This window comes from Polyergus mexicanus, unplaced genomic scaffold (assembly GCF_030449975.1).
Source record: "Polyergus mexicanus isolate NDT 795.1 unplaced genomic scaffold, iyPolMexi1.0 SCAF_13, whole genome shotgun sequence".
Lineage (NCBI taxonomy): Eukaryota > Metazoa > Arthropoda > Insecta > Hymenoptera > Formicidae > Polyergus > Polyergus mexicanus.
The window spans coordinates 4,311,264-4,324,696 of record NW_027223333.1 but is presented as its reverse complement, the minus strand read 5'-3'; the positions used below and the strand labels follow the sequence as shown (position 1 = coordinate 4,324,696).

The 13,433-nt window shown below is 45.2% G+C and overlaps 3 protein-coding genes across 3 annotated transcripts; 2 read left to right on the top strand and 1 right to left on the bottom strand.

Annotated features, from left to right (window-relative positions):
• Positions 1-5,278: 5,278 nt before the first annotated feature.
• On the bottom strand, positions 5,279-5,767 carry LOC138938982 (uncharacterized). Its single transcript, XM_070306408.1, has one exon. It carries the CDS (start codon positions 5,765-5,767, stop codon positions 5,279-5,281), a length of 489 nt encoding a protein of 162 aa, XP_070162509.1.
• A 2,090-nt stretch (positions 5,768-7,857) lies between these two features.
• Positions 7,858-9,522, top strand: LOC138938981 (golgin subfamily A member 6-like protein 6). Its single transcript, XM_070306407.1, has one exon. The coding sequence runs from the start codon at positions 7,858-7,860 to the stop codon at positions 9,520-9,522; it is 1,665 nt and encodes a 554-aa protein (XP_070162508.1).
• Positions 9,523-11,501: 1,979 nt separating this feature from the next.
• On the top strand, positions 11,502-12,740 carry LOC138938980 (uncharacterized). Its single transcript, XM_070306406.1, has one exon. The coding sequence runs from the start codon at positions 11,502-11,504 to the stop codon at positions 12,738-12,740; it is 1,239 nt and encodes a 412-aa protein (XP_070162507.1).
• The last annotated feature ends 693 nt before the right edge of the window (positions 12,741-13,433 follow it).

Below are 13,433 nucleotides of genomic sequence, written 5' to 3'. Positions count from 1 at the left end.
TAGAGTTATGTAGCATTTATGAAGTTTTTAGAGTGTACACATTTACATTCACCAAAATACATAATTGGTACGTATTTAACATAACGTTTCAATTATGTCATTAGAGTTACGTAGCATTTATAAAACTTTTAGAGTATACACATTTACATTTCACCAAAATACATAAATGTTACGTATTTATTATAACGTTACAATTACGTTGTTAGAGTTACGTAGCATTTACGAAACTTTTAGAGTATGCACATTTACGTTCACAAAAATACATAAATGTTACGTATTTATTATAACGTTACAATTACGTCGTTAGAGTTACGTAGCATTTACGAAACTTTTAGAGTATGCACATTAACGTTCACAAAACTGTAAAAATGTTACATAACAAAGTAACGACAAAATTACATAACAATTCTATGCAACAATTATAGATTTATTATGTTATTGATATAACTGATACGTTATAGTTTCATTTTAATGATCTGTAATATATACATATAGAATATTATATAATTGTTACGGAAATGAGCCCTGCGTGTTTACTGGGTACCGTTATTTTTTAAAAATAGAATATATAAGAGAAAACGCGCGAAAGGGGAAGAAGCGATCTCTACGCGAGTATATAAAGACCGCTCATCCATTAAGCGCTTCATTATTAACGAAGAACACCGAAGCTAACGCGCGAAAAAGAACAAACGAGAAAGAACGAGCGACGATGTACGCGACAATGGGAGGACAACCGCAACAGCAACACTCATTCGACGATCGATCGAGACTAACCGAACGAGACCGCGAAGATAGCGCGGAATACGCTAAGAAAGCTAAAATGGACAATGGGTAAGACTATCGAACATTTATTCGAATTAATAATTCGCTAACACCGTTTCTCTCATCGCTCATATCTATTTTTTAGACGAGATCGCGATCGAACGCCAAAACACGACGCGGACGTCTCGATCGCGCGACCGCTCAGAATCTTAGGAAGACGCTATCCATTGACCAAAACCGCATATAAACATCTGGAAATTAGCGTTAACGTCAGCCGACCCTCTTTCGTAGAAATCGTCCTCGGAGATTGTCACGGCAAAGAGATCTCGCTAACGCCGGATACGTGGAAGGAACTGCTCGATCTACGACCCGCGCTCCTGTCGCACTTTCGCTCCGACGAGCGCGACGAAGCGCGCCCGACGCCAATACACATCGGACAGTTGACGCTACGATTCGGCAAACTCAACAATCTCCGAATACTTCGTCTCGAAACGCCTAAAATTCGCCTAGCCATATCGAAGAACACCGTTGTAAATATATTAAATCTGGAACTTTGCGTCAACCGCATCGTTGCATCTTTAAGCGGTTTAACCGCGCGCGTGGACAACAAGCTAATTCGTTTCCTCGACATCGCGGCAGGCGCTCGCGATAAGGCGCTTATTCCCGCGATGATACGCGAGAGCGATAACTTCGACCGCAACGATATAATCGATTGCGAACTGCAGGCTCTGCTCTTCGGAGAATCGTGATACGCTCACTCGCGTACTCGTATCGTCGTATTATTAATACGTTAAAAATTTGTAAAAGAAAACAATAAAAACATCTCTCCTCTCTCGCTAGAACGACGACGTCTCTTTATTTCACCGCCCTTCGAAGATTCGCCATCGCTAAAGCGACGAGGGACGCCCCTCCGTCCGCTCGACCGCCCACCGACGATCCCCCGCCCCCTCAACGCCGGGCGCCCGCCGCCCGCTCGCGGATCGCGCGCTAGAAGCGCCCCCCTAAAGAATCGCGACGGCGGATCGCGCGCTAGAAGCGGCGGATCGCGCGCTAGAAGCGCCCCCCTAAAGAATCGCGACGGCGGATCGCGCGCTAGAAGCGGCGGATCGCGCGCTAGAAGCGCCCCCCTAAAGAATCGCGACGGCGGATCGCGCGCTAGAAGCGCCCCCCTAAAGAATCGCGACGGCGGATCGCGCGCTAGAAGCGGCGGATCGCGCGCTAGAAGCGGCGGATCGCGCGCTAGAAGCGCCCCCTAAAGAATCGCGACGGCGGATCGCGCGCTAGAAGCGCCCCCCTAAAGAATCGCGACGGCGGACCGCGCGCTAGGGGCGCGAGTCGCGTCGAGGTCGCGAGTCGGGCGCGCCACCCCCGAGCGCCATCTCTCGAGCGCTCTCGGCGACTCGTACCCACCGCTTCCCCCCGACCGCGCTTCCCCTCTCACCCTACTTACCCCCCCACGAACCCGCCCAGCCCGCTCTCCATCCCTCGGGCGCTCACAAGCTGCTCCGAAACTATCTCTGTCTCTTACTCCCCAACGATACCCTCTCTCTCACACTCACACAAAACTGATCCAAAACCGGCCTATCTATCCTACTAGCGGCGGATCGCGCGCTAGAAGCGGCGGATCGCGCGCTAGAAGCGCCCCCTAAAGAATCGCGACGGCGGATCGCGCGCTAGAAGCGGCGGATCGCGCGCTAGAAGCGCCCCCCTAAAGAATCGCGACGGCGGACCGCGCGCTAGGGGCGCGAGTCGCGTCGAGGTCGCGAGTCGGGCGCGCCACCCCCCGAGCGCCATCTCTCGAGCGCTCTCGGCGACTCGTACCCACCGCTTCCCCCCGACCGCGCTTCCCCTCTCACCCTACTTACCCCCCCACGAACCCGCCCAGCCCGCTCTCCATCCCTCGGGCGCCCACAAGCTGCTCCGAAACTATCTCTCTCTCTTACTCCCCAACGATACCCTCTCTCTCACACTCACACAAAACTGATTCAAAACCGGCCTATCTATCCTACTTCAGCCTCTTCACATACACCTCTACAGGGACACATAACTTATTTAGGACACATAGCTTATTAACATTTGCATGTATGGAATGAAAATATATGTGTATGTACTACCCTGCATATGACCATCGAGCATTATTTCCAAAGAAAGACAATTCCATAGGTAGACGTATTATAGCCTAGACAAGACATACCCGTTAACATATATCACCGCCAGTAAGGCATCCCATGTCATTCTGTTCCAACACCATGTGCTACTTCTGGTTATTGCTCTGAGCACAGGGCCTGTTACATAACATCATAATTTCCTTCCTTCATACAGTACGCTGTCGGGGTTTTACATTGTACATTTATTAGTCCAGATGCGAAGCACCTGAAGAGTAAATCACATGTATGAACATTTCACCATAAATAAACAAATACACATCAATAATCCCTTGAGATAATGTAAAAATTAATTATAACCCGCGAAGTATTCCTGCCCCTTATAGAATTCACACAGTGCAGTTAGTATTTTACTAGTGATAGTAAAATAAAATAATTTCATCCATAGTTTCACATTCATTTATGCATTCATAGCAAACTTGAGTATAGACTATTTATCACTGCAGTGTGGGAAGAGAACAAGCGGTACGCCATCACATGAATTCAGTTTATGGAAGCGAGTCACATTTTTGTACCGATCGGAGACGATCGATCAATCAATCCGACGGCCAAGCTGTACCGTTCAAATCAGACAGGATAGTGATCCAGCCATAGGAAACACATTGTTTCCGCAATAATGCCTTTCAATATAGATTATTATTAGTATTGGCCCACAGTGTTTAATATGCCTCTTCAAGTTTTTATACAAGGCAGAATTGTCAAAAAACAAATTTCGGAACTAATATCTCTATTCTGTATAACTCTTGTATTTTCACATTGCTTCCACAGAAAGTATCATTATCATCCTACCTTATTACAGCAGACTAACGAGACCGGGAACAACCAGATACCTTGCGAATGTCAGACATGCTCCGGGGTAACCCTCCACGCATTTACCGCGCTTTCGAATTTCTCAAGGGCTTCAAGCTCCATATCCAGTTGTTAACGCCGTCCTGCCTCAATCAAAAACAATTCCCGATCATGATTTCAAAATTGCACCAAAAATCAGTCGACAGCAAATTCGTAGAAGACGATCGTCCATTTCGCATCCATGACGTCAAACGACACGACGTGGCCCTCCGACATCTTGTATTTTATACGCACCGTACAAAGATCGACATATTAACAATTAATTATAAACATGGACACAATACACGAGACAAAACACTATTAAATATTAAGTATTATACACAATCACAAACTTGGGAGTCGCTCCGGGGCCCGGAGAATATACACACCGCGTTTATCACGTCATTGATGGAGTTACTCATCTCTTCATGTCCGCCATTAAGCGCACACCTCGTGGCTCAATTAATATTTGGCCTTGTAATAATAAATTAAAAATCGGAGCAAAAATTATTATTGCACCGAACGACGCGCAATGCTCTGAAACGCATTTCGGCACACTTTTTTCCTCGATTGGAGCACTTTAAATCCACTTTACTCCTAAATATCGGAGCACCGAGCTGTCAGTGGACTTAGTCTCAGATCCATCCCGGAGCGACTCCAACCCCCATGCAACCTTTTTTTTGCGAGGGAGGAGAAAATGCCTTCCGCACACTTGATCACCCGGTGTGCACAGGTAGTGTGGGGCTTGCACCCACTAAAAACTCCTCCCTTTCCACGATCCCATCCGGACCCAATCCATGTTGAGACATCGAAGGCCGACTATTCATATGATATCCGATGCCCCAACTGCCCTGACTTAATCCCTCCGTAATCCAACCGAAAACCAGCCTCACCCGGTTTACTCTCCCCCCTACCTCCCCCCCTGGCACCTGCCCATCCCACCACCCTCCTTAAAACCCTGTGTGTGTGCGTGTGAGTTGTTTTATATCCTTAACCTTTATATGTCCGTGTGTGCATATATGTGGTCGTATATGTGTATATCCCCCCCCCCTTCTAACAAATTCCAAGTAAGGAAAAAATCTCGCTCATACGAGACCCCCTTGAACTAATTAATTAATAGTTAATAACTAACTAAATAAATAAAAAATAATAATAATAATATCCAACCCTGTAAGTGTATCCTGCCAGTGTAATGACTTTAGCCTCCCCTCTCCCATACTCTCCCTCCCCCATCTCTATCCTAATCGCGGATTCAATTATTTATTATTTACTAATAAAAACGATTCGCGCTAAAACAATAAGGGTTGAGGCTGTTCTTATCATCTCCGTGATACCTTACTTTCGATGCTTTCAAACATCGATCCAACTCACTTTAAATGAATCGGATGACGCCAAGGAAGAAATATCCCTAAGTGACATGTGATTTGATTTGTGTTTAAATCATTCTACGTCACTATCTTCCGATTCAGGACTAGGATTCCCGATTCTCTCGCATCTCCTCTCTTCGTCCTCCTTCTCCCTCATTACCTTTGTACGAACCCTGTGAAGGCTGCCCAGTTGATCTTCGAACCGCAAGCAGCCTCCACAATGTCCGCCATGGTAAATTCCCTGTCTAGTCCTAAAGTTCTCTTCAATGAAATTCTCTCTGGGTCCCATGCCGGACACTCTCTTATAGTGTGCAATACGTCGTCTGGATCATCTCCGCAAAAGTCGCAGCATCTGTTTTCTCTTTTTCCAATTCTGCATAAAAATTTCGCGAAGCACCCGTGTCCAGACAGGACTTGCGTCAGATGATATGACATACTGCCATGCTCGCGGTTTATCCACGTTTCAAAATTTGGCATTAGTGCTAGTTTAGTAAACTCATCTGAATGGTTGGGTAGTTCTAGGTATGCGCGCCATTCGTTAAACATGGCGGCCGTTTCGTTTTCCCTAGTGGTGTTCCTAACTTCCCTAGAATACGTACCGTTGTTCCTATGTATCTTAATTTGCTCATAGATGCGCTTGCGCATTGGTGCTATGTACCTAAGCGGAGGAACCCGAGCCAATAGCAACGCTGCATCCCCGGAAATAGTTCGATATGCCGAAATAACTCTTTGAGCAATGGATTTTTCTAATTTTATTAATGATCTCGAGAGCCTGCTAGTGGCCAGCGCGTCCCTTCATACCGCTGCTCCGTACAACAGCACCGACATTACGACATTCGCGTACAAACGCCTCCGCTTCTCATCGAGTCCCCTAAGGTTGGGCATTAACCTATTCAGAGCTCTGATGATCCTATTTGCCTTTTGTTCCGCGTACTTGAAATGATCGTTAAAATTCCAGCCAATATCAATTAGAATTCTAAGATACCTCATAGTAGATCCGAATTTAATTGAAACATCTCCAATCGTTAATGATTCAGGAAGCTCAGTCTCTCTCTTTGGGTGAAAAAGTAGTGCTTCTGTTTTATTAGCAGCTATCTCTAGACCCAGCTCGACGATGTAATTGACCACCTTAGTAACAAATACTCCGGCTTTCAATCTGGTGTTAGAGATATCCAGTCCGGTCACAACAATAAGGGTGTCATCTGCATAACACAGGATGTAACAACTATTATCCTCATCCGCCATGTCCAGGACACCATCGAAAGCAATATTCCATAAAATGGGTCCCAAAACAGAGCCCTGGGGGACACCAGCCTCCATAGGTCTAGAATACCTTACACTATCCTTGCCTACATAAAAGATTGATCTGTCGAACAAGTACGCATCTATAACTCTTCTTATATATAACGGAAAGCTTTTAATTTCTAAAGCTCGACGCACAACCTTCCACGGCATACTGTTAAAAGCGTTCTTGATATCCAATGAGACTGCTATCGCGTAACCACCTCTCTCCACAATAGAGGATGTGATATCTTTAAATTTACTAAGGGCATCACACGTTGAGAGGTCCTTCCTGAATTCGAATTGGTTCGGTGAAAAGTCTGAATCCGGGTTCTCTAATAGCCAATCAAATATTCTGTTCGCTATGATCTTCTCAAAGGCTTTCGCAATCTCATTTAACAAACAGATCGGTCTGGCCTTAGGCAACTCATTTAAATTGTCTCCTCCCTCCTTGGGAATTAATGCTAAATTGGCTGTTTTCCAAGATACCGGGAGTTCCCTCACGTTGGCCGGCCACCTTGTCGTGGTGTGGGGGCTCCCCTGAAGCCTACTCAGCCAGAGTAGGTGAAAGGGATCTAAGAGCCGGCCTAGGAGAAGGAAAACTCCGAAACAAACCCGGTGCGCTGACACCGTTAGCGGCAGTGTACGCGCTGTCGCATCGGCCGAGGGGAAAAGCCTCGTTAAAAAGGAGTGGGGTAAAGGGGTTGTGGGTGGGTTTTTTTCTTTTTGTAGGGAGGGTATTGGGGTTAAGGGAAGGGTGGGTTTCTTTTTTCTGTGGGTAGGGTGTTCCCCCTGGCATACGGGGACGGCTTCCTGTGATCTCCCAGGTGCCGGTAGATTTAATCATGCCGGTAAAGCCTGGGAAGTAAGAACCATAAAGTATGCCTAGAGGGTAGTGCCCCTCGAACTAAATGCACTCCCCGTAGCCTAAGGTGTCAAGATACCATGCCGATGGGTTTGTGGCCACAACGGGGTAATATTTGTGGCCTCGAACGGTTCCCCTAGGGTACCTGCCTGAACCCCGGGGTATCTAGGGCTTACCCGGGTAAAGCGGCTCTGCCCGGGCTGACCACCCTTTCCGACTCACTCGTGGGATCAAAATGGCAGATGAACAAATAAACATAAACAAAAACAATGATGATGAGGAGATGATTAAGGAGAAGAACGGGAAGGAGACGGAAGAATAGGAGACAAAGAAGAATAGAACAGAAGAGGGTGAAACTGAGGAAGGCTGGAAATCGGCGGATGAAGGAGCGGAGAATGTGACGGCGGATATTCTGGCAGTGGGAAAGGAGGAAACGCTCTGAAGAATTAGAGGAGATAGTGTGGCCAATGTTAACGTGCCGGCCACTGGCACGGAAGCCACTTGTAACGCGCTATCAAGCGCGGGTTTGTTGACAAGCCTAATCCCCTTCTGGGAGCCGGCTTCTCAGGATACCAGGAGAGACTGGTCTATGGAGGGTTCACAGGAACCTATTATAGACCCCAGTGTAATGGTAGAAGCGGTCATGGGAGGGACTCGGCCGGACGGGATCTCTGCTCCTCAAGGGGAGACCTCCGGGTTGGAGACTCCTACCTTTGACCTCATGGACACAACTCCACCTCCGGATGATCTCCATAATGGAGAAACGAAACCTCAGAGAAAGAGGATGGCGGAGGATGGGTCTCCGAAATCGGAAGAGGAAGAGGACTTTAACATCTCGTACAGGCTGAGGAAGAGAAGAAATAGACCGAAAATCGTAAGTACAGAGGAGGAAGATACAGTAATAGAAGGAAGTGAGATGGATGAAAGACGTAGCGATACAGAGATAATGAGGGAGGAAAATGAGGATGAGAGTAGTAGGACTGAGGAAAAAGATAAGGAGAAGGATAGGAAAGTTGGTAGACCAAAGAAAAGAGTTAGGAGAGTCGTAAGTACGCCAGAAATGGAGTTAGGAAGTAATTTTGAACAGTTCGCCAAGGCAGAGTTTAGGGAAGTAGGGGCTGTTAGTTTAAGTGCTTTAGGTACTGAATGGTTAGAGGATCTGGATTTAATAAGAGCAAAGTGCGGTAGATTAAATGAAAAGTTAAACGGTCAAATGAAGGACAGAGTAGGTAAGCTAAAAGACGTTATAAAGGCGTTCGTGGAAAAAGCAGAGAGTGTAGATGACCCTCTGACACTTAGAATGAGAATAAATAAGCTTAAACATCAATTAGAAATTAAGGATGAGCTGGATAAGAAAAGAAGTGAAGAATTAATGGAGTTGAAGAAGATAAATGCGGATCTTAGGAAGGAACTTAGTGAACTGCATGAAAAGGTAGATATTCTTATGAGTAAAAAGCAAATAGAGGAACAAGAGAGAGAGAGTAGGAAAGCGAGTATAGAGGTAGGAAAGCAGGGGAAGAAAGAAAAGAGAAAGAAACAGGAGATGTCCTTCTTGGAAGAAAGGTTAGAGTTAATAAGGAAAGATGATCCTAGCGTTGGCTTCATTACAGCCCCTAAGGCTGTGATTGATGGTAAGCTGGTCCTGGCTCTGAAACCTGAAACAGAAGTAGAAAAGATTAATAAAAAAATTAGAAATAAGGAAAAAGAAATAGCAGAGTTACTTAAAAATAGGATAGAGGCTAAAAAGATAGGTAGAATAACAGAAATGAAATACACGGAGCAAGAACAAAATAAGCAGGATAGGAAGGAGGGTAGAAATAGGGAAGATAGCATGCAAATGGAAGTTGAGGAATTTGAGGGGGTAGAGGTAAGAGTAGGAGAGATAGAGGAGCCCCCCATTCCCTTACCGCAGCGTCCCCCTCGCCCCGTATTAAGGATTAAGGAGAATATACAACTTAGACCACCGTTTGAACAAAAGGAGGGGATATCATTTAAATGTAGAGAGGAAGAAGGAGGAAAAGAGCGAAACAAGGATGTGAAGAAGGAGGAAATAAGCTGGACAAAGGTAGTTAAGAAAGGTAAGAAAGGGAGGAAGAACAGGATGCAAAAGCAAGATATAAATAACAACATGGAGGACAAGCCAGAGAAAGAAAGGAATACAACTGTGACTACACAAAAACCAAAGGAGAAAACATCCATCGGTGAAATTAAAATAAAAACACCAAAAACATCGGCGGTGACCATCACAGGATGAGGCGAAAATTTCCCATATGACACTATGTTGAAAAAGGCAAGAGAAAATATTCAACTTGATACATTAGGTATTGAGAAGTCTAAACTTCGAAAAGCGGCAAATGGTGGATATATTCTGGAAATCCCAGGTCCCAAAAATGAAGAAAAAGCGGATATCTTGGCTGCAAAACTCAAAGAAGTTCTGCCCAATGATGTAAGGGTAGCTAGACCATTGCGTAAGGTGGAAATAAGGATCATAGGCTTTGATGAATCAGTATCAAAAAATGAAATAATTTTTGCTATTGAGGACTTAGGCAGTTGTAAAACCGAAGATATTCAGGTAGGAGAAATTCGCCGGATGAATAATGGTCTTTTTACGATTTGGGCTCAATGCCCCTTGGTGGCGGCAACGACCATTGCATCAAAGGGCAAAATTAAAATAGGATGGACAATGGCACGAGTTGAGATGCTGAAAGCCCGTCCGATACAATGTTACAAGTGTTGGGAATTCGGGAATTTGAAGATTAATTGTCGTGCAAAGGTAGATAGAGGCAACTCGTGCTTCAAATGCGGCGCTCCTGGACACTCGGTTAAGGAATGTACTTCCCCGCTGCGATGTGTCATATGTAAAAAGAAGAACATGGATGAAAATCATAGAATTGGCTCTATGCAATGTGAGTCACTCAAGATATACCACAGTGGCAATAAAACAAATGAAACTGATATCCGGATGGAGGACGGAACTAATAACAAATCATAATGAAGTATAAAGTAATGCAGGTAAACATAAACCACTCATAGGGAGCTCATGACTTACTGATGCAGCACATAGCAGAAGACGGAAGTAGGATAGTATGGATGATTTTGGCTCACTTTGTCATAAGTGTGAGAGAGAGGATACCGTTGGAGAGGAAGAGAGAGAGATAGTTTCGGAGCAGTTTGTAGGCGCCCGCGGGGGGGAGTTCGGGCTGGGCGGGTCGTTCGTCTTCATCAAGTGAAAGGCTCTCTCCACAACTGCCGACGGGAGTGGATGATAAATATGCTACCGTCGAGATATCTGAAGATCCGCTGGAAATAACGACTTTTGTTGATTGCTCCTCTCCTCCTATGGGAATTATAATGCATCAGCAAGAGCTAAATAGAAGCTTTGGAAAAGGGAAATCTCTGGAATCTAAAACGGTTGCAATTCTCGTAACCACCAAAAAAGAAGGTCTTACCTACGCAGGGGTCTTAAACAAAGCAAGAGTGGGAGTATCATTAGATGATCTGAAAATCGACTCGACTAAAATTAGGAAAGCAGCCAATGGTGGCATGATTATCGATCCTTGAACCTGAGAGATCCGCCAATGCAGACGTTCTGGCGGAGAAATTAAGAGATATTTTCCAAGATCAAACTAAGATAGCAAGACCGACTATTAAGGGGGAGATCCGACTAATAGGATTGGATGATTCAGTTACTATAGACGAAGTGCTGGATGTTATAGCTAAAAACGGGGGATGTAGAACGGAAGACATCAAGACTGGCCCTATCAGGCCCATGAGAAATGGGCTGTTTACAGTCTGGGCACAATGCCCTCTTTCGGCGGCAATTGAGATATCCAACAAGAAGAGGATCAAGATTGGCTGAACCCTGGCTAGAGCGAACCTCTTAGAGTCTAGGCCCGTGCAATGCTTCAGGTGCTGGAAATTTGGGCATGTAAGACTGGCCTGTACATCTAAGATGGATTTCGGCAGGCTGTGCTTCAGATGCGGAGAACCTGACCATTTAGCTCGGGACTGCAATTCCCCTCCAGTATGCAAACTTTGCGTCGAAGAAGGTAAGGATCCGAACCACAGACTCGGTTCCAACTTCTGTAAAGCGGACAGCATAATTAGCAGGCTTAGGACCAATTTTAATAATACAAAAGGTTTTGGCTCCCATCCTACACAAGGAGGTAAAACAATAAACAGGGATGTCCATTAAATTCATTCAGGCGAATGTAAATAGGAGTCTATGGTGCTATGGACTTGCTTTTACATCAGGCTAGGGAATTTTTGGCTAGTGTACTGTTAATTTCCGAATCTAGTTACATTCCCAGATCGGCTAATTGGTTCAGGAGCCTAGATGATGCTGCTGCCATCTTTATTAACACTAATTTGATGAAATATAGATGCCAACTAGCCTGCGCTGGCCCTGGCTTTGTAGCTGTACTTTGTGGCTCTTTCCTACTGATATCAATCTACTTTTCGCCTAACTTGGGCTTAAGACAGTTTAACGATCTTTTGAACGAACTATCGCGTCCATTATTAATTAGAATGGACAAAACAATTATCTGCGGCGACTTTAATGCAAAAGCGGACATATGGGGGTCATCTAGCACAGATGGTAAAGGTCGTCTCTTAGTTAGATGGGCAGCAGAAAGAGATCTCCGGATTAGCAACAGAGGAGAAATCCCAACATGCGTACGGCCTCAAGGAAATTCCATAATCGATCTAACGTGGATATCTTTTGATCTAACTCGATTTATCAAAGATTGGAAAGTTCGAGAAGACATTGAATCAATGTCAGATCACAATTATATCACTTTTGACCTCTGTTCGATACCCCCGGAACTACCTCCAAACCGATTACTTCAGCGAAGATGGAACACCAAGAGTTTGGACGAAGATTTGTTTCAGGCTGTTTTGCTTTGGAGAGGCGCAGGCCCGGAAATGGAGATACAACGGGATGTGAACAAATTCACAACATGGCTCGACAAGACCATGGAAGAAGCTTGCGACGCATCCATGAAGAGGATTGGCCCACGAAGACCGAGGAAAGAGGCTTACTGGTGGCAAGAATCTGCTGCAGTTCTGCGCCGGGACTGCTTGCGGGCTAGGCGTCTCCTGCAAAAAGCTAAAAAGAGGAAGCGCTCTCAGGAGGTTATTGTTCGATTATCTAGGGATTATAAAATTAAACGAAAAAAGCTAAGAGCGGAGATCAATAGATTAAAATCCATAGCGTGGCAGGAGCTGTTGAACTCTCTTAATGAGGAGCCCTGGGGCCTCTCATATAAGTTAGTTTTGGGTAAACTGAGGTTGGCGGCCCTTGGACTTACCGAAATTTTAGATAGTGAGAGTCTAGAGACACTATTGATTTCCCTATTTCCTAGGAATCTTACGAATGATATACCGTATGATTGGTCGACTTTTGTTTGGTCTGATGACTGGGAGGTAACGATCGCGTTCCTTAGTTACGCGTATCTGGCGACTCGTTGCTAACGCACGAGCGGTGAGTAGGGGGCAATAGGCGTGAGCCACGGAATCGGGCCAAAATGTGTAAGTAAATCCCAGCACTGCTTTAGGGACGCGCGCCGCTTCTAGCGCGCGATCCGCTATCGCGATTCTTTAGGGACACGCGCGACGCTTCTAGCGCGCGATCCGCGAGCGGACGCCGGGCGCCTGACGTTGAGGGGGACGGGGGATCGTTATTTTTTCGTTCATATTTATATAATATAATTGTAATTTAATTAACAATAAAACACACACACAAACAGAAATATTGGGCTTGTCTTATTAATGTGACAATTATAAAAGAGATATGTTACAACAAAAAAGGTTGGCATTATGCTTTGTGATTATGACATTAATAAATCAGATTCTATATTTATATTCCGCTAAAAAATTTGATCTAACTACAATATATTTATTATTCAGAAGGAATGCGCGAGAGATCGTGAAAACTAATAATATATTCCTCCCGATTCGACCTTGACGCGACTCGTTCTATAGGGACGCGCGCCGCTATCGCGATTCTTTAAAGACGCGCGCCGCTTCTAGCGCGCGATCCATGTGCGTTACTTACGTACGTGTGTGTGCGTTACGTACGTATGTGTGTACGTAACGTACGAATGTGTGTGTGTGTTACATACGTGTGTATATGTTACGTACGTGTGTATATGTTACGTACGTGTG